This window comes from Macaca nemestrina, chromosome 14 (assembly GCF_043159975.1).
Source record: "Macaca nemestrina isolate mMacNem1 chromosome 14, mMacNem.hap1, whole genome shotgun sequence".
NCBI classification, from domain to species: domain Eukaryota; kingdom Metazoa; phylum Chordata; class Mammalia; order Primates; family Cercopithecidae; genus Macaca; species Macaca nemestrina.
This window is the reverse complement of record NC_092138.1, coordinates 7,466,839-7,493,242: the sequence shown is the minus strand read 5'-3', so window position 1 is coordinate 7,493,242 and position 26,404 is coordinate 7,466,839. Positions and strand designations below refer to the sequence as shown.

The following is a 26,404-nucleotide window of genomic DNA, read 5'->3' as shown; positions in this document are numbered from 1 at the left end:
GTAGGCCTCTTGCAATATTTGAGAAATGGGAACATATTTTTAAACTTCATCCTTGAACCGTCTATGTTAACACATGTAATCCACAGGACCCCAGCTCTCTCCTCCCTCTAGCCTGTTAGGAGGTCAGGTACAGATTTATGCTCTAAGCAGGAATTCTTTTCCTGATCTTTTCTTGGGGACTTCATATGGACTTTTTTTTTTTTCTTTCTTTCTTTTTCTTTTTTTTTTAATATGGAGTCTAGCTCTGTCTCCCAGGCTGGAGTGTGGTGGCACAATCTCTGCTCACTGCTAGCTCTGCCTCCCGGGTTCACGCCATTCTCTTGCCTCAGCCTCCCAAGTAGCTGGGACTACAGGCACCCGCCACCATGCCTGGCTAATTTTTTTGTATTTTTAGTAGAGACAGGGTTTCACCATGTTAGCCAGGATGGTCTCGATCTCCTGACCTCGTGATCTGCCCACCTCGGCCTCCCAAAATGCTGGGATTCCAGGCGTGAGCCACCATATAGGCGTGAGCCCAGCCTATATGGACTTTTTATGCCCTTTAATGCCATCTGTGAAGTGTGCCCTCTGCACCTCACTTTTTGCCTGGTAACCCTTGAAAAACAAAATCTGCAGAAAGCCAAATACACATCCTGCCTCCAGTAGGGACAATTGGCTGCCCAGGAGCTGAGCCCAGGTTGAAACAGGGGAGGCCATCCAGAGGCAGCACCTGTTATCAAATGCAGGGAACATGAATTTGCTAAAATACCAGTGAACTTTGGGATCAAAATGTAATGCCTTTATGGAGGTGTGACTTTATTTTGCCCTTTACAGGGCTCTCAGGCCTGGCAACTCTACCTTAATATTATAGGCTCCAAAAGACAGATCCGTATACCCTTCAGATGGATGAGGGCTTAGGGCTGAGAACTCTTAAAATAATGTCAAGCCCTGTGTTTAGCCATCATCACCCAATGGCTACAAGAAGTTAAATATTTTGGAATAACTTTTTAATTGACTGATAAAATACGTACGGAGAAAAAATGCAGAGGTCCTACATGTACAACTCAATTAATTTCCACAAAAATTTTCCACCATGGAACCAGCACCCACCATGAAGAAGCAACACAACTGAGCACTCAGATCTACTTGTGGTTTCTTTCGGGTGGTTTGTCTTGAGCTTGCGACTTAATAATTCCATATGAAGCATGAGCGAGTAAATGTAACAGCTCTAATTTTGTAGCCTTCAGTGGAACATATTTCCCAAATATATTTCTAGATCCTTCTCCCCAAGTGGCAGGCCCTTCCAGAAGCCTTCCCAATGATCAGGTGTTGCCCGTGGTAGATCTCATTGGCGGGGGCAGGAAGGGGTTAGTGGTGCGATTACAGAAGCAAGTTTAAGTAGTATATCATGGAAGGGATCTGTATTTGTCTTCTGAAACATTTACTGTTCCTCTTTGCCATTGTGGTTTCTAGACTTGGTCAGCGGGTGGAATAATCTCAAGAATCAAATCATACTCCTTCCCAAAGCCTGGCCACAGAAAGGTGCTAAAGCATCCCCTGCTTGCTGTCCAACTAAGTGGTAGGACCAACCCGCACTCAGCTCCCGCCCGCCCAGCCTGCCCTGCGTGTGCGCTGCCCCCCACCTCTTGCCACTCTGCTTCCAGGCCTCTTTGCCCTTGCTCACACCTGCCATTCCTGGGCAGCCGCACCCCAGGTACATCATGTGCTTTTTGTGTGGGTCCTCCGTCCGTCAGCTGGAAGTCCATCAGTGTGAGCATGCTTTCTGTGCTCAAGTGTCTTTTTAAAGTCGTTTCAGTTGGCGTCATCTGTCATAGCTAATTATCATGTTGGAAAATCTTTTCCAAGATGGCCCACTTACTTTTTGGTGGCCAGACTCCGGTGTTGCAGTGTTCTGGTAATTGATTATGTAAGTTATGTTGTGATGGAGGGAACGCCCGGGTTTTGTGAGGTGCGCTGCACAGTGAGGTCGTCTAACACAGAACTGCAAATGTGACATGTAAAGAAGAGGTGTAATCTGAGGACTAGGAAAAACAGTTTTCTTTCTGAGGCAGTAATGTTGACATCTCATTGATTTCCATGTTTTGTTCTATTATTGGATTTTGAGGGAAAATAAAAATAAGTTCTTTTTAATGACTTTTATTTATAATGACTCATTTATTCCTTCCCCCAAAATATGTATATATGGTGTGCTTGAATTGCTTTTTTTCCATTCTACTTTTATTATCAGTGGGGTAAAATTGATTCTTTTTATCAGAAATTCTTTTTGTTTTCATATTAATTGGTGTTTTTACCGATATTTTAGCATATAATTGAGCATCCACTCATGAAGTAGATTGCCTAAAGTATTTATTAGAAACAGCAGTAATAAAAGACATAAAACCCGTGAGGTTTTATTTAGTAATAATTTTCCAAGTTTACTCATACTCAAGAAGTTCTCAATCATGTTGACCATAGAACAGAACGATTTAATGCAGTGTTTGAGAGGAAGAAAAGGTTTTTCACCTGAATAAAATAACTATGTCTGTTTTTCATGTTTACCCAAGGCAAACCACGCCCACAGATTACCCACAGTGGCTAACAAAATACCTAGAAAATAAGTTTCAGTGCATCTTTAGACTACAGGAGAACATGTCAGAAAAAAATTGAAGAAAATATCAGTTACCACCTAAAAATAAAGAAATATGTGTGTAGATAAGAACTATAACATCATCAAAAGAGAAATGAGAAACTGGGAGTAAGTAGCACTAATGCTGACACGTAGATTAATAGCTGTAATATACAAAGAGATTCTACAAATCATTAAGAAAAATATTAACTGTCTACTAGGATAATGGACAGGGAATATCAGTAGTAGTTTATAGTAAAGTAAATATAAATAGTTCTTTTTTGTTTGTTTTTTTTTTTTGTTGTTGTTGTTGTTTTGTTTTTTGAGACGGCTGTCGCCCAGGCTAGAGTGCAGTGGCGCCATCTCGGCTCACTGCAAGCTCCGCCTCCCGGGTTCATGCCATTCTCCTGCCTCAGTCTCCCGAGTAGCTGGGACTACAGGCACCCACCACCACACCCGGCTAATTTTTTGTATTTTTTAGTAGAGACAGGGTTTCACCATGTTAGCCAGGATGGTCTCGATCTCCTGACCTCGGGATCCACCTGCCTCAGCCTCCCAAAGTGCTGAGATTACAGGCGTGAGCCACCACACCCAGCCATAAATAGTTTTTAAACATGTGAAATGTTGTTTAACTTCATGAGAAGAGAAATGCAAGTTAAAACTATGGTGCTTAACTGTGTCCACCTATGAAACGGATCCACATTTTAAAAGCTTGGTAACACTGTAGTAAAGGCGTGGTAGATTAGCACTCCTACTCTTCCTTGGGGAAGTCTGAAATGATGCAATCTGTAAGAAAGGCTCTGCAATTGTATTTCTAAGTATGTACAGATATTCTTGCATTTATGTGAAATCATGTACATGTGAAGGTGTTTTTTCCAAAACTGTATAATTGACAAAGTCTGATAATAATTTAAATGCTTATCAATGGAAGACAAATGAAATTAGTTACAGTAAAATTGCTACCGTGGGAGACAACTGAGATCTAGAATTGTTTTCAAAATATAATGTTAACTGTAAAAGACAATGTCATGCACACACACACACACACACACATATATACAGAATGTGTTGATATCGTATAGAGTATCCTAGAAAAATACAGAAAATACTGGCAATGCTGGTTGCCTCTGGAGTAAGAGATGGGAATGTTAAGAAATTCCACTTTTCATTGTAAATTCTGTTGTATCTTTTTAAATTTGAGCCTGTTAAAAAATTTTAATCAATTTTTAAAACAAAATTAAATAGTAGAGAGTAATTAATCTTATTAATATTGTGAAAATACCTTTCTGGCAAAAAAAAAAAAAAAAAGTTTGGTTTCTATTTAAGTTTATAAGAACATTAAAGTATACATTGAATTTTTTATAGAAGTAAGAAACTGGGAATAAGTATTACTAATGATGACACATATATAGTGCCAAAAATATCAAGAGATAATTTTTAAAAGATCAAAGTTGTGTGGTTTAAGCTATAGACTAAAAATATTTTAATTGCTTATCAGAAATATTTTAGAGCTAATATGTATATTTTCACAAACACACGGGGAACTTTCCATTATGTAATCAGTCGTGAGAAAAGAATTGTGAGAATTATGTCAAATGTCCCATCATGTTAGCTAAGAGATAAATAACTTTCTTGAACTTGTTAATTTGCTCAGCATAAATAGTTGTTTTAATAATTCAGGCACAAAAAATATATGTTAGAACTTGAATTACCTATAGCATCTAGATAGTTGATGAAAAGTATATGTTGATTTGAAGATGATTATCAATCAGATAATTGAAATGTTTCATAAAATTACTAACAGGCTGATGCATTTTAAACTTGTCTTTAGAAATTAGTATCATACTTCTAAGCACAGTGGCTCACGCCTGTAATCCCAGCCCTTTGGGAGGCCGAGGCAGGTGGATCACTTGAGGTCAAGACGAGCCTGGCCAATATGGTGAAAACTCGTCTCTATTACAAATACAAAAATTAGCCAAGCATGGTGGCACACACGTATACTCCCAGCTACTCAGGAGGCTGAAGCAGGAAAATCACTTAAGCCTGGGAGGCGGAGATTGCAGAGATCGTGCCACTGCACTCCAGCCTGGGCAACAGAGCAAGACTCTGAGAAAGAAAAGAGAAGAGAAAAGAAAAGAAAGTAGTAACATGCTTATACAATATAAACAAAATTAACTTAAGAATACAACTAGTAGTCTTTAAATGAATTAAACCCCTCCCAGTATTAGTCCTGGAATTTCTTTCTCTGCTGCTTTAAGCCCAGAACCTTATCCTTCTTTTATGGAAAATAGGTGGAAATTGAAGAGCAGCATCCCTAAAGACTTCCAGGGAACTTTTCAGCTTTGCATTTCAAAGGCACATCCCCTAAGAGGATTAAACTGAAATGTGTCCCAGAATTTCCAATTAAAACCCATTTTTCATGTTTTATTCCAACACATACATTGGTGATTATAATATTTTAAAACTTACATTTAAGTACAGGGCTCAGTGGGAAGAGAAAAAAGAAAGAAACATCCTCAAGTCATACTCCTTTGCTTGGTAATGCCTTAGTAGACGAGACCCTTGAGAAAATGTGTTTTCATATAATTAGAAAGGAACAGACTTTAGATCTTCGCTGTAAGAGAAGAGTAATTGCAGAGGTCAGTGTTATTTTCGTGGATCTCAGAGCAAGGCTGATGGTAGCCTATTTCCTGGCCAACAGTCCGCCCTCGCCTGGGGGGGGTCTACTGAACCAGGGTAATTCCTCCAAAAAAAGGAAACCACACCTAGTTTATTGCAGCCAATATTCTAAAGCCGACTGGCTCTTTTGTCACTATTATTGTGATGACTGATGACTGTATTGTCATCTGCATTACTGCTGTTGCCTAATTTGAAAATGGCCCAAGAATCTAGGAGTAAAAATTAAGATCTAGTAAATGGATGTGAGGACACTTGGCAATACTCTGGAATCAGGAAACTCTGAATGGGCCTGTCAGTTCCATAGACCAATAATTTTTTCCTCTTTTGTTCACTTTTGGATCCCCAGCTTTTAAACATAGGTGCTCAAAGAATACTTGTGAAGTACATTTTCTATTTGCAGTTAAACCTTACCAATAGGAAATCAGGCATAATAATTTATAACTGGACTTATTGTTGCAGAGTGATGTCATTACCTGAATTTATAAAATTTGAGGAAAAATCACCAGTTGTTCTTTCGGAAGGTAGAAAGCTAAGGTGGCTCATGCCATCTAGTGGTGGACTGCGGGTTTGAGCCTGTTCTGAGTATTGGCGAAAATGAAGAAAATGGAATGGTCAGCATTTCATTTACACCTTGTTGCTCACCGTGCAGAGCAGATGACACTTACTGATTAGGACAGAATGGATCTCTCAAATACAAACATAAAGAATAAAAGGCTAATAATAATGTAGACTGGAAATACATTTTTTATTAAAATTAAATGTCATTACTTTTTTAAAATAATATGTTTACAACTTATCGTTATGCCACTGTGCTCATTCTTTACAAACGCCTCAAATTTTTCTTTTTTCTTTCTTTTTTTTTTTTTTTAAACGGAGTCTCGCTGTGTCTCCCAGGCTGGAGTACAGTGGCCGGATCTCGGCTCACTGCAAGCTCCACCTCCCGGGTTTACGCCATTCTCCTGCCTCAGCCTCCCAAGTAGCTGGGACTACAGGTGCCCGTCACCACGCCTGGCTAATTTTTTGTATTTTTAGTAGAAACAGGGTTTCACCGTGTTAGCCAGGATGGTCTCTATCTCCTGACCTTGTGATCCACCCGCCTCGGCCTCCCAAAGTGCTGGGATTATAGGCGTGAGCCACCACGCCCAGCCTAAATTTTTCTTTTTAACTGAGCATTTTCTTTTAGAGGTTGTTTTAATTATTGTTCTACTAAGTGGCATATCCACCAAGTGCGTTGGGAAAGATGAAACGTGGATTTTGCGTCATCTTTATCGTAAAATAACTACTGTTCTTTTAACTGACTCAATAGGAAACCTCCCATTTCTTCCACATTCTTCCAATTGTGGCATCATTCTTTGCTCCAGTCCCATTAGTCACCAGAAAGCGATAGGGGCAGGGAGCCCAGGGATCTGGGTAGGAGAGAGTTGATGTGGGGTTATTGAGAGCCGTGAGAGTTCTTTGTGGCTTGGCTTAAAAGGCTCATAATCACATAGTGGTCTGTGCTGGGCAGCATGGAAATGAAGCCCCAAGCTTCCTTGGCTATAAACATGGAGTTCTAACTTCCAAGGAAGATCTCCCATCTGTTTCCCGATCCATAAGCCAAGATAGACTGAACAACACACTGCTAGTGAGGGTATAAATTATTCATGCCCAGGGGTTTAGATTCTCTGTGTCCATCGCTACTAATTCTTACTCATTCCTGACACCCTAGTATCCCTTTCAGCATATTTTGACAACCCCATCTCTGTTTTAAAATTCTTCCCTACAGGATTTGTATGTCAGGGAATTGCATTCTGGTTTAATTGGAACAAGCCATTTGGAAGTCCTCCTGGTCTGGAGAACATTCTGTGAGTGTAGAGAGGCTGCAACCCCAGGATAATGCCCTCAGTGGGAGGGACAGGCGGTCTTACGTCAAGAAGGGGTGATGCTCCCTCTCATCGCCTGTGATGGCTAGTCCGAGGACATCCTTTAATGCCATGTCTGTTCAAGTTTCGTCTTTGGATCTCAGAATGTGCCTACCTGCAAGGAAAATCAAAGGAGTTGAAATGACAGTAAATGTTAACACTTAAAGAGGCTTAAAAAAAAAAGAAAAAACAACAACAACCTATTTTCAGCCTAGAATTGGTTGCGAGAGGGAGAGAACTGGGAAAAAAAGAAGGATGGAAAGCCTAGGGAATCACCCAGTTTCTGTCACCCAGTTTGCACCCTGGGCTGCAGAAAAAGGTGAGACTTGCTTTCATTCAAGGACATTCACAGAGCGAAGCGCGTGGTCACTTGCAAGTTTGTAGAGTTGGTTCCCGAATCCACCCCACATCTGTAATTTCAATGCAGCCACAGTTAGCCATGGAGACACTCACATCTAGTGGCAGGCAGCAGGCACCACGTGCCCATGAGTGGTGGTGGTGCTATTGAATGAAATGGTCTTTCCCACCTGCCTCACTCAGCTTTCCAGAGGCAGGGTAATTGTATTACAAATCAGAAGTGAAACCACAGCACAGTCCTGTAATCATATGTAAATGTTTAAAAGAAATAGACTGTTGTTTGGAATTATTCATTCTTATTTCTCTTCATTAGCATAAAGGCTTGAGAGAGAGCTAATTTTTAAAGCACATTAGTTTATACTTCATTCACATCTTCTAGTTTTTAGAAGTTATTTTCATTCATTCGCCCATCCATTCATTCATATGTTTGTTCAACACATTTTTATTGAGCGTCCTTGTGGATGTGGCACAGTCCCCAATGCGGTGAATAAATGTCTCCCCCACCTTGCACTTATATTCTATTTTTATTCTGATGTATCATAGTTACTTCTGTTAATCAGTTCGGTAAGAATGCTGAGATAGTCTGTGAGAAAAATGGATCCCGTCGACATCATTGTTACAGATAAGACCCGATGTCCTTTAGCCTCGTCAACGGGCTTGGGCCATGGTGAGCAATGCCTGCCTCTGAAGTACTCAGCAGACCGCGTGAAAGAAGAAAGTCTGGGTGTTTGGAAACAATGGCTGAGTGGCGGTAGTGGTGCATTGTGACCTCATTATTCTGCTTTTGGTTTCTGGCCTTGTAATATTAATAAGGCACATGAGGATTTAGTGTGTACCATAAGATAAGTGACTGTCATGTTAAGCTTTATGTCTCTGTTTCTTTAACTTTCTCCAAAATCTGGCAGTATCTCATTTCTTCGTGGCCAGTGTTAGGGCACTAAAGAGGTCAATCGATACATAGAATTGTGACTCAACTCACACTGAAAAAAAAAAAAAATCTGAATCATGGTTCTCCTGTGAATTAAATTTAGTAGCAAGAATCTTGTTTTAATTTGGAAGAAAGGGTGGGTCAGGAAAACTCAAGACAGAGACTTTCAAAAGGGAAAGTCCTTAGGATAATGAGTAGATTTCCCTTCACCCAGTTGTTTCATGATATAAACTGATGTGGATCAAATAATAGGGAAGGTTGCTGTTAACAGGCTGCATAACTTTGTCTCAGATATGCCTCTATTACCTGCTGTGGGCATTAGGAAGAATTGCCTTCCTTCAGCTGCACAAAGAGGAGCCCCCGTCTCACAGGGGTACTGATTTCCAGCAGCAGCCATGGCAGCAAGAGCATTGCTGGCCTAGGTGGCAGCGACTGGCCTTCCCTTGGGACCTGTAGTCACTGACCAGTGCCACCCTCTGCCGTCCACCCCAATGCTGCTGCATCTCCACTGAAGATAAAGACTTGGGTGGAGACTAGGAAAACATACGTGCTTTGGAGCTGGGAAGTAGATGGGAGCAGCTGATGAGGACGAATTTTCCTCTTTAAATAATGTCCATGTAATATGAAATTGAAGAGCACGAGTTAAAGGAGGAAAATGCATCCAAGGCGAACATGCACATCGTCAGTGACCTTTGGTAGGTGGGAATAGGATGTGCCAGGGGGTGAGTGGGCAAGCAGCTCTATCCAGGCCAGTGGAGTTGACTCTCACCACACCCTTTGAACACCTCGCAGGATCCCTTGAGTTGTAGCAGCACAAGCTTGCTTTAGCCTTTGCAAGATCCAAATAATTGCCCGAAGAATGAGATCAGCCTTATTTTCCTCCCTGTTCTTTCCTTTGTCTTTTCTGCAAAAGTTAAACTGTGATTATTGGAAAATAAAAATAAGTATGCAGATCAATTTAACAGTTGTATGGATGAAGAAAAATAACCTGTTGTCCTTTATGTACTTTAGCCCTCCCCTGCCCAAGGGAACCGGCCAGAGAGTACTGTGTCATTCAATCCGTATGAGCCAGAAGTTGCACCCTGGGCTGCAGAAAAAGGTGAGACTTGCTTTCATTCAAGGGACATTCACAGAGCAAAGCACGTGGTCACTTGTAAGTTTGTAGAATTGGTTCACGAATCCACCCGACGTCCGTGATTTCGATACAGCCACAGTTAGCCACGGAGACACTCACATCTGGTGGCAGGTAGCAGGCACCACATGCCCATGAGCGGTGGTGGTGCTATTGAATGAAATGGTCTTTCCCACCTCCCTCACCCAGCGACGTTGGAAACGTCCCTGCCGCTCTTCAGAATTTCTCATCCCTTGCAACACTGATGCTACTCTGAGTTCACACTCCCATGAAAATCATGTTCTTGGAATGATGAATCCTGATGTGGGGTCCAGCTCCGGGTTGTATGTTTCTTGACTGCCTTGCAGGCCCCCAGAGAGAAGCCCTACCCATGGACACAGAGGTGTATGAGAGCCCCTATGCGGACCCTGAGGAGATCAGGCCCAAGGAGGTTTACCTGGACCGAAAGCTGCTGACGCTGGAAGACAAAGAACTGGGCTCTGGTAATTTTGGAACTGTGAAAAAGGGCTACTACCAAATGAAAAAGTAAGTCACAATGCTCCACCGGTCTCACCCTCATGTGAGCTCAGGTTCTAGACACGACTGAGAATAACAAAATGTAACCTGGCATGACTAAACCCTTTTTTTTATTAATGCTATCTTTCTCGTTAATTTCTGGTACTATTATAATGAAAGCCTTTAATGGCGAAAACTGCAATTACTTTTGTACCGACCTAAAAGAACATGCACCTTATGGAAAATTAGGAAATAGAAACAAGCAGAAACATAAGAAAATAAAAGCATCAATCTCTGGTGTGGTGGCTCATGCCTGTAATTTTAGCAATTTGGGAGGCTGGGGTAGGAGGATTATTTGAGACCCAGAGTTTGAGACCAGCCTGGGAAACATAGCAAGACCCTGTCTCTACAAACACACACACACACACACACACACACACACACACACACACACATTAAAAGATTAGCCAGGCATGGTAGTGCACACCTATAGTTCCAGCTGCTCAAGAGGCCAAGAGGTCAAGGCTGCAGTGAGCCATGATTGCATCACTGCACTACAGCCTCAGTGACAAAGCAAGGCCCTGTCTCAAAAACAAAGAGAAAAGAAAAGAAGAAAAACATCATATTTGTATAATACCATCCCAACACTACTACTGTTAACTAAACACTACTGTTAATTAACCTTATAGTATATATTTTTAGATCTTTAGTTGTACACACACATATTACTTAATTAAAATAAAATCATTCCATTATAACAATACAGTGTTTACATTTATTTTCTTTAATTTTATAGTTATGTCTCGTTTTTCTTACTGTGAAAATTGTTGATTCCAAATATGATTAGTATAATTATTTATTGGCTTTATCCTATGATTTCAAATAACAATACATATTATACAACAGTTAAAATTGCTAAATTTCTAAAATATCTTTGGTTTTTTTTTTTTTTGGTCTTTAGAAAGTATCCAACATGGAATGTACAAGTAAAAATACTGGTTTCTAAAGTCCTTTGAAACACACCCTCTCTTTGAATTGGTATGATACTAATATGAATGTGGTTGGATTTAGTAGCTTCATGGTATTTCAAATTTAAGGAATTTTTGTAAAAAAAAAAAATGTATGAGTAGGTAATTTATATGATTCAAGTAGGTTAAAAATATATACACAGACATACATGCTTTTCGGCCAGGTGCCGTGGCTCACACCTGTAATCCCAGCACGTTAGGAGTCCAAGGCAGGTGGATCACCTGAGGTCTGGAGTTCGAAACCAGCCTGACCAACATGGTAGAACCTTGTCTCTACTAAAAATACAAAAAATTAGCTGGGTGTGGTGGTGCACACCTGTAGTCCCAACTACTCAGGAGGCTGAGACAGGAGAATCACTGGAACCTGGAGGAAGAGGTTGCAGTGAGGCAGGATCACACTGTTGTACTCCAGCCTGGGCAACAAGAGTAAAACTCTGTCGAAAGGGAGGAAGGAAGGAAGGAAGAGAGGAAGGGAAGGAAGGGAAGGAAGGAAGGAGAGAGAAAGAAAAGAGGGAGGAAGGGAGGGAAGGAGGGAAGGAGGGAAGGAGGGAAGGAGGGAAGGAAGGAAGGAAGGAAGGAAGGAAGGAAGGAAGGAAGGAAGGAAGGAAGGAAGGAAGGAAGGAGGGAAGGAAGGAGAAATGCTTGCTTTCCAATCTGTCCCTTCCATTTGTTTTTGTGCATGTGCATCTCTGTGTATATACATATATACATATATACACACACAGATACACATACATGTATATACGTATACACACACAAACATACACACCCATGTATACATTCACAAGTATATACATAAGCACATGTATACACACAATCAAAATTGGTTGTGATACTTATTTTAAAATATATTTGTATATCACAGTCATTTTGTACAATGAACAAAAATGTTTCTGTGTTAATCATAAGCTTTTTCAGTTTGTGAAAGGTTGTGATCTTTATTCTCTGCTTAAATTTGTGAATTAACATAGACATGACGGTGGACATAATTTCAACTAGAGAGTTTGGGGAGAGGAGAGGCTCTCTCGGTCAATTTTGCAAAAGTATGTCTTTACAATACTGAGTCTTTCAATCTATAAACACAGCCCATCCCCGCATTTACTAGGTCTTCTTCAGCCTCTCTCAGGAGAGTTGTTTACCTCTTCAAAGCATTACATTTAAATGTATCCTTTTAAATTCTGCACCTAGAAATTCACTTTCAGCGTTTATGAAAGGCATTTTATATTCACATTCATTACACGTAATCTGAGATGGTGAATCCCAAGATGTTACAGGAATTTGTGCATGTCATCATTGGTGAGGTTTATTTACAAGTTATTTAAATATTTTACAGTTTAGGGTTTTTGCTTGGTTGGGACATTCTTCAGTACTGTTCTTCACCATTCTTTTTATTTTATTTTATTTTTTAGAAACAGGGTTTCCCTCTGTCATCCAGTCTAGAGTGAAGTGGCAAGAAACTCACTGCAGCCTTGAACTCCTGAGTCCAAGTGATTCTCCCACCTCAGCCTCCTAAGCAGCTGGGACTACAGGCTTGCACTGTCACGTCTAGCTGATTTTTTTTAGAGATGGGGTTTCACTATGTTGCCCAGGCTGATCTTGAACTTCTGGCCTCAAGCAATCCTCCCCCTTCAACCTCCCAAAGTGTTGGGATTATCAGCATAAGCCACCATGCCCAGCCCCCACCATTCTTTTTTAGTAATGGGGCATTACTCTCATTGTCTGTAAAATTAGGGAATATAGGTTGGAAGGCCAGCCATCCATTACAGGCTTCTGAAGACACATTGTCACTCTGTGGCAGGTATTTCCATGGGACTGGTTCCACGCGGGGATTATGCTTCACAGGAGAAGATTATCTAGAAGTCAGGCATTTCGGAAAGTTTCTTGTGTGTTATGATTTCTCTTGCAGAGTTGTGAAAACAGTGGCTGTGAAAATTCTGAAAAACGAGGCCAATGACCCCGCTCTTAAAGATGAGTTATTAGCAGAAGCAAATGTCATGCAGCAGCTGGACAACCCGTACATCGTGCGCATGATCGGGATATGCGAGGCCGAGTCCTGGATGCTGGTTATGGAGATGGCAGAACTTGGTCCCCTCAATAAGTATTTGCAGCAGAACAGGTATTGTCAGGTGCCCCCACAGGTCTGGAAGCTATCCCCTAAGGGACAGGGCCCACCACTGGATGGGCTGAGCAGCCTGATTTCCGTGGGAAGCCTTCCCACCCTCCTGTGCCTTCCCTTATTGGTCCATACTCAGGGACCTTGACAGAGGGACAAAGGGAGACACAGTCTTTGGATTCAGCTCTGTTAGCTCTAGTTGTTCAGAGAAGAACTCATTCGACAGTTTTGTCTTTCTTTTCTTTCTGTACTCATTCAGTCTTGGCCTAGTGGTAGACTCAGCCTCAGAATATCTTGACAGGGAATCTCCTTTCTCACTGGGAAGAACACATTCTTTTTAAAGAAACATTTAAAATAAGTGCTTTTCTAAGAGGTGACAGTTATGTTTTATCTGGCTGACCTTATGTCCTCATGAATAATGACTTCTGAAAATATCAGTCGCTGCTAATTGATTACATCCATCAAGGGAGTAATCGTGTTCTCATCTAAAGCTGTTGTTGAGATGAGGAAACTCACTTGGCGTAAGACAGAATGATGGCTACTGAGGAGCTTGCTTTGTTTGCTGTGCTATGTTTGTACTTAGGTTGTCTCTTTAGTCTCCATGGAAGGGAGGTGTTCTTACCCTTTATAGGTGAGAAACTGAGACTCAGGGTTAGTTCTGTGACCTGTGCAATACTGGAACAAGGATTTAAGGTGGTGCCTGGCTGTCTGTGAACCAGGCCTCACCACTCTGTTATACTGCTTGTCTTGCAATTCCAAGCATGCCAGGAAACTCAATCCCATTGAACACCAGGAGAATATGGCATTCAGTCCTGAAGAGCTATATGCTAACAAAGTTATTTGTCACCACTTGTGAGTTTTGTTGTTTAAGAAGAGGGAAGGAGTAGATTCACCTACTGCCTGCATGAGGAGCATGGTTGTTTGTTGTGAAATGGGTCACTGTCGGTTATAGCTGATGAGATCGTTGTGACTTTCAGACATGTCAAGGATAAGAACATCATAGAACTGGTTCATCAGGTTTCCATGGGCATGAAGTATCTGGAGGAGTGCAATTTTGTGCACAGAGATCTGGCCGCAAGAAATGTGTTGCTAGTTACTCAACATTATGCCAAGATCAGTGATTTCGGACTTTCCAAAGCACTGCGTGCTGATGAAAACTACTACAAGGTAAGTACAACTTAGCTAATATTCAGAGCAGCCGGTGGCAAAAAATGCAAGATAAATGTATGTTTTCTTTATTTTACTATTGGTATGGTTTTAAAAAGCAATTTTGCTACTTAAAAAATAACTATATAAGAAATGTTCTCATAATCTTTGATTTTACTGTTTAAAAAATAAAAATAATATATCACACCTTGAGATTTACTCAATGTAGTATATTCTAAATTATGTTTCATGGAATGATCAGGAATCTAGGTATTAAGTGATGATTCATTTTGAAAAAAGAAGAATGGGATTCCTTCATTAAGTTAATTTCAAAAGTTTGGATTGGACAGCTTGATTCTTGCAGGATTTCCCCAAAGCCCTTTTCATGCTACTCAACGTTACAAATCTCAGTAGAGGGTTTTGCTGCATTGCATCTCTCAAACTAGATTCATCCATGGCATCCTTTTCTGATAGGACATTTCATAACATCTGGTGGAACACTGTTCCACAGCATGGAGCTATTGGAGCTTGGAGCTCCAGTATTGCAGCTTGGAGCTCCAGTATCGCAGCTTGGAGCTATTCCAAAATAACCTAGTGAACACCTATCTACACATGTAAAAGTTAGGAAGTGAAGATTTATCAAATAAACTCATCATCTGTGTATGTCCACTACATATGTAGAAATTGTTCTATTGGCTTAACTGGTATCCTGAGGAGTTGAAGTGTCAAAAAATAAATGCAGTGCTGGAAAGAAGAGATCTAGACAGTTATGTGACTGAAGCTAAAAGAAACCTATGCCCCTTAGTTTGGTGAGGTAGAGATTATCAAGAATTAAGGGTGGACTTCCAGCAAAACATAAAGTAGAAACTAGTTCTGGGTGCAGGCTTAGACTTCCTAAAAAATAATTTCACAGTGACCAATCCCCTTGCTAATATGACTTGACCCCTCTCTGAACCCTCAAATGAACCAATAACAACCAAAAGAAGAAACGATAAGAAAGCTCCATCTTCATATTAACTCATCCATGGTGTATACCTAGGGTCTGTGTTGACCAACTGGAAAATGTGATGGGATTGGGTCCCACTGAGTCAAAGAGGGTGCCGAGGGCAGGTTGACAACTCTGCTGGTCTCTGGTGAAGTCCATGTGCTCAGAAATAGATGGCAGACCCTGAAAATCTACCTAGTGGATGGCAGATGGGGTCCTGAGTTTCATGCCCTGCAGTGGTCAGAGACTCCACCCTGAGTGAAAATACCCGCCCACTCACCTTTCCCTAAGAGGCAGTCCATGGACCAGTAGGTGATGGGGAACGGTGGACCTCAGCCAGCAAAGGGACTGCATGAAGGGTGAGCCACAAGAACCAAGCTCTGAGGCAGGCAGGCAGACTCCACCATCTTGAGCACAAAGGCCAGGCAAGAGTATAGCAGGGCTCAGGCTGGCCCTCCTCACCCCATTCTTCATACAGTAGCTTCCCAGAAGGAAGCCCCTTCAGAAGTGAGCCACTGTGAGAAGGGCATCAGCATGGGCCTGGACAGAGACAGCAGGGAAACGGAGCAAGGGAGACAGCAGCCTAGGATGAGCAGCACAGGATACGCTGGAGAAAGAAGCCTGTTGTAAAGCTGCATGTACCTCATCATGATCATTAGACAGAAGAAGACAGCCTGTCTGAAACAAGTACACAGACGAGATAGAGAAGATGAAACATGAATGCTGGTCACCTTATCCACTGCTGTATAACAAATCACCTGAAACTTAGTGCCAAAAACACCACCAGGTGTTGGTTTCCTTGCCATCCTGCTGTGTGGGCAGGGCCGGGTGGGCAGGGTTTAGTGTGTCTGCTCACAACAGGGGGTTGTACGGTGGCCCGAGGGACAGGAGGAACGTTTCCACTCTGCTCACTCACACTAGTCAGCCATGAGCAGCTGGTTAGACCCGGCCCATGCTGGAGACCTCTGTGGGGCTGTCAGCCAGCTCACCTGCACACAGCCTCTCCTTGGGGCCCTCGGGCTTCCTCACAGCATGGCAGCTGCAGGCTGAGAGCAGTTACCCAAGAGGCAGGAAGTGGGGGCTGCCAGGCCTATAAGGCCGGGCCCAGAAACTGCCTCAGGGTCACTACCACCTGATCCTGTTGGTCAGAGCAGCCAAGGCCGCCAGTTTCAAAGGATGGGATAGATAGAACCACCCTTGTGAGGAGAAGCATCAAAGAGTCAAAGAACATGGGGCCAATTCTAAAACCGCCATAGATATTAAACAGCATACCATTAGAAAGTAAACTAAAGTAAACTAAAAAGTAAACCAAAGTTGTCTTTGGACAATCAATGAAGAAAAAAAGCCACTATGGAAATAAAAGCCATGTTGGAAGCAGCAAAAATAGACCAAACTACTGAAAAGACAGGGTAGTGGAGGATTTCTTTATGAAAAAAAAGCAAAGTGACATGGAGAAGAATAAAAAGTGGGCCGGGAGCGGTGACTCACACCTGTAATCCCAGCACTTTGGGAGGCTGAGGCAGGCGGATTACCTGAGGTCAGGAGATCAAGACCAGCCTGGACAACATGGTGAAAACCCGTCTCTACTAAAAATACAAAAATTAGCTGGGCGTGGTGGCGCACACCTGTAATCCCAGCTATTCGGGAGGCTGAGGCAGGAGAATTCCTTGAGCCCAGGAGGCAGAGGTTGCAGTGAGCTGAGATCGTGCCACTGCACTCTAGCCTGGCCAACAGAGTGAGACTCTGTCTCAAAAAAAAAGAATAAAAAGTGAAACAAGATCAAAGAAAAGTTCTAGCTGTGGAAGCAAACGAACTCTGGCACTCAGGGAACCATGTGTGGCAGTGTGGATTGTGCAGCATCATGACTGAAAACACAAGTGCTGTTTGATCCAGCAGCTCCTTCCGGGAGCAAACACACACATCTGGTAATGTGCACTCTAGCACGGGCTGCCGTAGCAAAAATCTGGAAACTGCCTGACAGCTGCTCCACAGAGTTCGGTCCATTCAGTCATAGCAGATTCACAGCAAGCTCACAACGCAGCGCTTTTAAAAGTGACTTCATTTGCATGTGCTGACCTAGAAATATGTCTCCTATACATGGTTAGGCAGAAAAATTAAAAAGTACAGTGCAAAAAGAATATGCCCCTAGTTTGTTGACCAGAAAAAAGTAAATACTACCTATGTATGCATGTATCTAGGTTATTCTGGAGAGAGGCTAACTTTCATTGCATTTAGGATTTGTCAAAGGTTTACTTTTTTCATCAGTTCAGAATTCAGAAGAAACTTGAAATAACACATGGCTGTATTGTTCATGACTTGTAAGATCAACATTTTAAAATAGCACACCAGGTGATGGAAACAGAAGTATAATCAGTCGTGTCATTTGGAAGAGAAATGCCAGGGCACCTTATGGTCTCCAGACTGATGTCCTGAATGTCTCCTTGTGATCCACCATAGTGCCATGAAATCAGTTTTCGCCGAAATCATGTCCCTCCCTCCACCGCAATGAGACCTCACACAGGTGACATCAGCAGAAGATAACAAGACTCCGCTGTGTGCCCCCGAATCCCAAACCCAGAAGAGAAGGTTTTGCTATACAGTTTTGACTTCTGTACTATCACTTGCTTTTTAAAATTAGGATATTAGAAAGCTTAGATCATTTTTTAATGATGCTAGCAAATAGCGTATGCTAAAATAATTGACCTGGGAGGAGAACTGATCAAGGTGGACAACTAAATGCAACTAGTATATGCTCCTCCATGGAGCGGGACCAAAATAACAAGTACATATTCACACTTCCAATAGATGATCTAAGAGAGAACACGAATGCAACCGAGGAGCGACAGGAAGCACGGAAAGCAAAGCAGAGGGAAACGAGGCAGCCTGCTTGGCCAGGAATGACTGGGGAGCTGGAAGAAGCTTCCAGATGTGGGGAAAGCATAAGTGAGAGATCCCCAGGGCTCCACATTCCAGCCAAGGACTTCTACAGTCCTAGCGACAGGAGAATCCCTCGACTCACGTGGGCCTTAAGACTACCACAGGGAGCTGCCTAGGGATCACACAGAGGCATTGCTCCATAGAGGGAATTCACACTGAGTCCCACAGGCTTCCGAGCTCTGAGTCGCTGCAGTTTGGTGCCATACTGAGAACCAAGCCCCCAAAGGACTGCGTCTTGCCCTGGGACTATTGCTGATGCTGCCACCACCGGGCCAAGGACAGAGAGGAGAGTGGACACCGCCACACACCCCAGGGACAGATCCCCCTGCTGCTGCAGGCTGCTGTGGGACTGAGACACAAGCAAATCCCACCCCCTGTAGCTGCCTGCCTACACTGCTCCCCCTGAGAATGGCCCCAGCCTCCCCAGGAGCAGGCCCATAGCCAGCGCCATTCTGAGAGCCAAGCTTCCACAGGTCTGTGTCCTTCCCTGGGCCAGGGCTGATGCTGCCACGGCCGGGCCACACAGGGAGAAGAGAGGCCAGGCACTTTCACCTACCACAAAAGCAAATCCCACCACCACTGCTGAGGGCTGCTGTGAGACCAAGGCTCAAGGAGACTGCATATCCCACAGCTACCTGCCTACTCTGCACCTACTGAGAGTGGCCCTACCCTTTCTGGTGGCAGGCCTTCAGGGCCGCCACTCCTGGCAACCCAGAGACCACCCCTCCCTGCGTATCACAGCCAGCACCTGAGTGCACTACCAGGGAGCCTGAGCGCAAGTCCATTGGCCTAGTCACATGCCCCAGTACTTGAGTATGACATCCTGTTGCAGCCACCGCCAACACCAACATGGACCACTGGGGTTCCAGTGAGTTGCCCTACCACCATTACTGCCATCACCCACGTCACACCCACTGCTCAGGAACCCAAGAACCCACCCACATGCCCAGCCACTGCAGCATCCAGACAGTCTACCTGAAAGCCCAAGAGTCAACCTGCTTGGACCAACTGACACCAGTGCTAGTGTATACCGCCCTAGGGCCCAAGGACAGGCATACTCAGCTCACTGCTGTCACCACTGTGGTCTGAAGACTGGCCCACCTAGCATCCTATTCACAGTACACCTTCACGACAGCCTCCACTAATAACCGTACTCTGAGCCACTGAGAAAATCACAGATGTCACTGAGGCAGTTTATGGCCAAAGAAATTATACATAGACTAAATACTGCATTCACTCCAAATCAAACCCAAAGAGCTATAAAGCTATATATATATATATATATATATATATATATATCTCCAACAACATATATACATCTTCAGGAAAAAGACCTTTTCTACGAAAGCAATTTCAAAAAATTGGAAGAAATGACTGTTATACCATATGGGCAGATATCAGTGTAAAAACACAGGAAGCATGAAAAAGCAAGGACATATGATACCTCCAGAGGAACACATAATTCTCCAGCAAAACAATCCCAATCAAAAAGAAATTCACAAAACCCCAGATGAAGAATTCAAAATATTGATTTTAAAGAAGCTAAATAAGATATAAGAGAATTCTGAAAAACTATAATAGAGAGAATTCAGAAAAGCAGTTCAGGATATGAATGAGAAATTTATCAAAGAAATAGATATTTTTGAAAGAACCAAACAGAAATTCTGGAACTGAAGATTCGTTGAATGCAATAAAAAATATATCCCAAACTTCACTGATAGACTAGGTTAGGCAAAATAAAGAATCTCAGAACTTGAAGACAGGTCTTTTGAAACAATCTATTCAGACAAAAATAAAGAGAAAAGAATAAAAAAGAATGAGCAAACCCTTCATGATATATGGGGCAGTGCAAAGCAACTGAATATTCAAATCATCAATATTCCCAAGGTTGAAGAGAGAATGAAAGATTAGAAATCCTATTTAATGAAATATTAGATCAAAAGTTCCCAAATCTAACAACAGACCTAGACATCCAGATACAGGAGGCCCAAAAGTCCCCAACAGATACAATGCAAAATCATCTTCTCCACAGCACGTTACAATCAAACCGCTTAAAATCAAAGCAAAAGCAAATATACTAAAAACAGCAAAAGAAAAGCTTCTCATCACCCATAAAGGAAGCAGCATTAGACTAACAGTGGACTTCTCAGCAGACACCTTACAGTCCAGGAGAGAAGGGGATGACATTTTCAAAGTGCTGAAAAAAAAGTACTGCCACCCAAGGAGACCATGTCCAGCAAAACTATCCTTCATAAATAAAGGAAAAATAAAGCCTTTCCCAGGTAAGCAAACACTGAGGGAATTCATCACCACTAGACTAATCCTAGAAGAAGTACTCAAATGAATCCTAAACGTGGAAGTAAAAGGACAATATTTACCATCATAAAAATGCACAAAAGTATAAAACTCACTGGTAAACCAAACATACAAATAATCCTGTTAAGTAGTGGGCTAAGAACATAGACAGACATTTCTCTAAAGAGGATATACGAATGGCCAACAGGTATATGAAAAAATGCTCAATATCACCAAATAGCAGGAAAGTGCAAATTACAAACACAGTGAGATACCATCTTATCACAGCTAGAATGGCTATATTAAAAAGATTTTTTTAAAAATGCTGGCAAAGATGCAGGAAAAAGGGGAACTCTTACACACTATTTGTGGGAATGTAAATTAGTATAGTCACTATGGAAAATAGTAGAGAGACTCCTCAAAACAAAAGCAGGCCAGGCACGGTGGCTCACGCCTGTAATCCCAGCACTTTGAGAGCCCAAGGTGGGTGGATCACGAGGTCAGAAGATCGAGACCATCCCGGCTAACACGGTGAATCCCTGTCTCTACTAAAAATACAAAAAATTAGCCGGGCATGGTGGTGGTCCTGTAGTCCCAGCTACTTGGGATGCTGAGGCAGGAGAATGGCGTGAATCTGGGAGGCAGAGCTTGCAGTGAGCCAAGATCACGCCACTGTGCTACAGCCTGGGTGACAGAGCTAGACTCCATCTCAAAAAAAAAAAAAAAAAAAAAAACTACACATAGAATTACCATATGATCCGGCAATCCTACTATTGGGTATTTATCCCAAGACAAATAAACTTGTATCAAAGGGATACATACACTCATGTGCTTATCATAGAACTATTCACAATAGCAAAGATGTGGAATCAACGTAAGTGGCCATCAATGTATGTATATGTATATACATATATGTGTGTATATATACACACATACATACACATATATAAACACACACATACATATATATGTGTATATATATAGCACACACATACATATATATGTGTATATATATAACACACACACAATGGAATACTATTTGGCCTGAAAAAGAATGAAATTATGTCATTTACTGCAACATGGATGGAACTGGAGGTCATTATGTTAGATGGCATAAGCCAAGTACAGAAAGACAGATGCCACACGTTCTTACTCATGTGTGGAAGCTAAAAAAAAAAGAGAGATTTCATGGAGATAAGGAATAGAATGATAGATACCAGAGGCTAGGAAGGGTGTATGGATGGGAGTGGAGATGAAAGAGGTTGGTTAATGGGTACAAACATACAATTAGACAGAAAAAATGAACTCCAATATTTGAGAGCAGAGTGGGGTGACTATAGTTAGCAACATTATATTGTATATTTCAAAGTTGCTAGAAGAGAGGGCTTGAAATGCTCCCAACACATAGAAATGGTAAGTACTCAAGGTGCTAGACATCCCAAATACCCTGACTTGATCATTACACATTCCATGTATGTAACAAATACATGTACCCCATAAATATGTAAAACATTTTGTATCAATTAAAAAAGTTTTAAAAAGAAATAAATGAAATTGGCTTAAAACTATGGACATATGCACATTAGTACTTAAATATACTTATGAATAGCCCAGTATTTCTCGGATCATAATCATAAAGCAATATTCAGACTTGACTCGTCTGTTGCCATGTACATTCCCCATGAAGCTGTGTGTGACCAAAAGAAAAGATGAGAGGAGAAGACTAAAAGATGCAAAGATTTTATATTTAATATATTAAATAAATAATATAATATATTAAATAAATAATATAAATAAATATATTAAATATATACATTTAAAAATTTTTAAATAATTTTAAAGCTTTTAAGATTTAATAGTATCTTTAAAATTCAGACTAAACATACAGACACACACACACACACGTACACACACAGTATTTTGTGGCTCAGGATTTTATTCTTTGTTAAAGTTGTGATAAAATACATGTAACATGAAATTTATCAGCTTAATCATTTTTTTATGTGTACAGTTTAGCAGTGTTAGGTACATTCATATTGTTGTACAACCAATATCCAGAACTCTTTTCATCTTGCAAAACGGAAACTCTGTCCCCATCAAATACCAACTCCCCATTCTCCCTCCCTACTAGACCCTGGCAACCAGCATTGTACTTTCTGTCTGTGTGAGTTTAGCTACTCTTGGTACCTCACCAGAACCATACAGTATTTGTCCTTTGGTGACTGGCTTATTTTGTTATGGGTGGAGGGTGTCCAGCTTTTTGGCATCTTGTACGAAGAACTGGACAAAACGCACAAACACAACAAGGAAACAATGAAGCCATAAAAGCAGAGATTTATTGAAAACAAAAGTACACTCCACAGGGTGGGAGCGGGCCTGAGCATAGGGTTCTAGAGCTCAGTTACAGAGTTTTCTGGGGTTTAAATACCCTCTAGAGGTGTTCACTGGTTACTTGGGGTGCACTCTATGTAAATGAAGAGGCTAAAGTGAAGTTACAAAGTTATTGTAAATGAAGAGGATGAAGTAACGTTACAAAGTCATTTACTGAGTGTACGCCCTGTGTAAATGAAGAGGATATTTCCTGTCATATCTGAAGTGTTTCCATTTGATTTAGTTCTAGGAAGTCCTTAGGTTCCCTGCCTCCAGGCCCTATTCTCCTGTCTTAATTTCACTCAGCATAATGTCCTCCAGGCTCATGCATATTGTAGTGAATTCCCTTCCTTTTGAAGGCTGAATACTATTCCGTTGTCTATATAGATGGTGTTTTGTGTATCCACTCATCTGCTGAAGGACACTTGAGTTACTTTCATGTTTTGACTATTTGGAATAATGCTGCTATGAACATGAGTGTATACAATTTTATGCTTTTCTTTCTTTTTTTTTTTTTTTTGAGATGGAGTCTCTCGTTCTGTCACCCAGGCTGCAGTGCAGTGGTGTGATCTCAGATCACTGTAACCTCCGCCTTCTGGGTTCAAGCAATTCTCCTGCCTCAGCCTCCCAAGTAGCTGGGATTACAGGCACCCACCACCACACCTGGCTAATGTTTGTATTTTTAGTAGAGACGGGGTTTCACCATGTTGGCCAGGCTGGTCTTGAGCTCCCGATCTCAAGTGATCTGCTCTCCTCAGCCTCCCAAAGTGCTGGGATTACAGGCATGAACCATTGCGCCCAGCCCACAATTTTATTCTTAATGGAATTTCTCCCTCTGCTTTGCTTTTAGGCCCAGACCCATGGAAAGTGGCCTGTCAAGTGGTACGCTCCGGAATGCATCAACTACTACAAGTTCTCCAGCAAAAGCGATGTCTGGAGCTTTGGAGTGTTGATGTGGGAAGCATTCTCCTACGGGCAGAAGCCGTATCGAGTGAGCCGCTCCTCTTTCATTTTCTCACTGTGGGGCCGTTAGAACAGATAAGCACCAGACTGTCTTTACAGGAACTTAAAAACCCTAAAATCTGAGCACCTCTCTGAGTCTCTCGTTATCTTTTACCAGTAAGCAGTTAATGTGCCCTCAGTCTGTTCCAAACTGAGGACGAAATATATGATGCTCGCTGAAGAGTGTGCTTTTCCCATTGTGTGTCAACGCACGTAAATATACACAAAATACAACCCAGCTCATTATTCATTAGAGTTGAAATAGAAATCATGACTATTTACAGTATCTTAGTTACATTTTTTAGATCTTTTTCTTTTTTTTGAGACAGAGTCTCGCTCTGTCTCCCAGGCTGGAGTGCAGTGGTGCGATCTTGGCTCACCTCAAGCTCCGCCTCGTGGGTTCACACCATTCTCCTGCCTCAGCCTCCCGAGTAGCTGGGACTACAGGTGCCCGCCTCCACGCCCGGCTAATTTTTTGTATTTTTAGTAGAGACAGGGTTTCACCGTGTTAGCCAGGATGGTCTCGATCTCCTGACCTTGTGATCCGCCCACCTCGGCCTCCCCTAGATCTTTTAATTAAAACATATATACCAAAAAGGGCACAACTCTTAGCATGCAGCACAGTGGTTTTTCCACAAATGAAACATACCCGTGAAATCAGCCCCCAGATGACAAACAGAACCCCAGAGGCCGTTTCCTCTGCACACACAGCCTTCCCCGCGGCTGACCCATCTGACTCCAGCATCACAGATTAAGTGCTCCTGTTTTTATACTTCATATAATTGAAATCATACAATGTGTACTCCTCCATGTCTTGGAGTGGCTGTTTTGTTTTGTTTGGCTAACACTTTAAAAAAAAAAAAAAGCTTATGCATATCTTGCATGTTGTAGGGGATGAAAGGAAGTGAAGTCACCGCTATGTTAGAAAAAGGAGAGCGGATGGGGTGCCCTGCAGGATGTCCAAGAGAGATGTACGATCTCATGAACCTGTGCTGGACGTACGAGTGAGTACCTAACACTGTCTGCGACGTATTTAAATGCTCTGGAGACAGGTGAAATGGCTGGGCGTCTGAAACAAGCATAAAGTTCACCTTTTCATGAATCAGAAATGTGCCCCCTTTCTAAACAAACAATGGTGGGGGCTGGTCCTGCTTTAAGTTTAGACAGGGACTCTAACCCAAGTGTCCAAATTTAAACGTCGATAATGGTGGAGATATGGGGCAAGGGCAGTCAAACTAAAAAGGTGTTTGTAAGAGTTTGGGGCTGGATGCCGTTTCTGGCATATAGAGGATGGTAGCAGTACTCAGTAGGGGATGTTATACTTTCCCGACTCCCTGATGACCATGAGCAGTGAGCGGTGACCTCAGACTCTGGTCAGCTCACAAATGGATTGGCTAAGGTTGCACTTCCCTAGAATCTACCTCGTCCTTGAAATGGTGGCCTCAGTCCACCCTGACTGCCATCATATGTCTCGCTTAGTGGATCCAGGTGCTGTTATGCTTGTAAAGTACATCTGGCATTATTCTCAGGTGATGCTCAGGGCAGCTGAGCAGGGAAGGAAAATGCATTGTCACTGAAAATTAGGAGTACAGCTTTGCCAGGCTCAGCAGCCTGCTTGTGCGTGCGTAGCAGGGTGACCCCAAGCTGCCATCTCCAGCTCCCTGGTACTGAACTGTACACACAGAGCCCACGCAGCTTAGAATCGACGTGGTTTGTGATTAGGAGGACATCACAAATCCTGGCCATGGATTTGATGCTTTGTGGAATCAGGTTTGCCCTCAGATACAGCTGACATTGCCAGAGCCTCTGAAAGATGAGGGCTATTTCAAATGCTGCAGATGCCACCTGGGGTTCCGAGACCTCCCCTCCCCACCCTGGGAGTATCACTCTACCACAATTGTGAGTGATGGGGAAATAATCTCATTCTCCATCTAGAAACCACCCAGGGCACAGCCACAAAGGCAGCAGGCAAACTGTGGGTAGTTGCTACCCTGCCCCTGCTGCTGCCATGGCTCAGGAGAGGGGCCTGGCCTGGACCCTGGGGCATCTTCTCCAACCCCAAGTGTTAGTGCTACAGGGAGAGCTAAGTGTCAGCAAGAGAGAAGTGTTATTCATAGATTTAGGAGGATGTTTATTCCTAAGTCTTGGCTTAATTCTCCCAGTGCCCAAATCAGAATTGTCAGAACCATTGGCAGGTAGGCAGTGGCAGCACTGGACCCTGGGGAGGGCAGCCCTTGGGCACGTGGCAGCCTGTGACCCTTTGCTGGTCGTGTTCTTTGGTCCTGACTGCAAGGCTTCCCTTCCTGTAGGAGGGTGAGGAGGGTAGAGTTTAAATCATTGTGATACAAATGCAAAAACTTGGAATTAAAAATGAACTCGCAGTGGGGAGTTTTTGCATTTAACGTTGATGCTCATCTATTTATTTCTGTCG

General features: G+C 42.4%; 1 protein-coding gene across 7 annotated transcripts in view; it reads left to right on the top strand.

Annotated features, from left to right (window-relative positions):
• The window catches only part of LOC105498823 (spleen associated tyrosine kinase), a 127,822-nt gene that overhangs the window by 62,004 nt on the left and 39,414 nt on the right, over window positions 1–26,404 (top strand). For 5 of the 7 annotated variants that reach the window (XM_071077563.1, XM_071077560.1, XM_071077558.1 and 2 more), the window contains exons 7-13: window positions 1,453–1,521; window positions 9,482–9,569; window positions 9,950–10,127; window positions 13,032–13,241; window positions 14,216–14,405; window positions 23,822–23,962; window positions 24,865–24,977. In XM_071077563.1, the coding sequence (XP_070933664.1) occupies window positions 1,453–1,521; window positions 9,482–9,569; window positions 9,950–10,127; window positions 13,032–13,241; window positions 14,216–14,405; window positions 23,822–23,962; window positions 24,865–24,977 (989 nt within the window). The remainder of the gene's footprint in view (window positions 1–1,452; window positions 1,522–9,481; window positions 9,570–9,949; window positions 10,128–13,031; window positions 13,242–14,215; window positions 14,406–23,821; window positions 23,963–24,864; window positions 24,978–26,404) is intronic. The other 2 variants (XM_071077562.1, XM_071077564.1) reach the window with 1 other exon arrangement.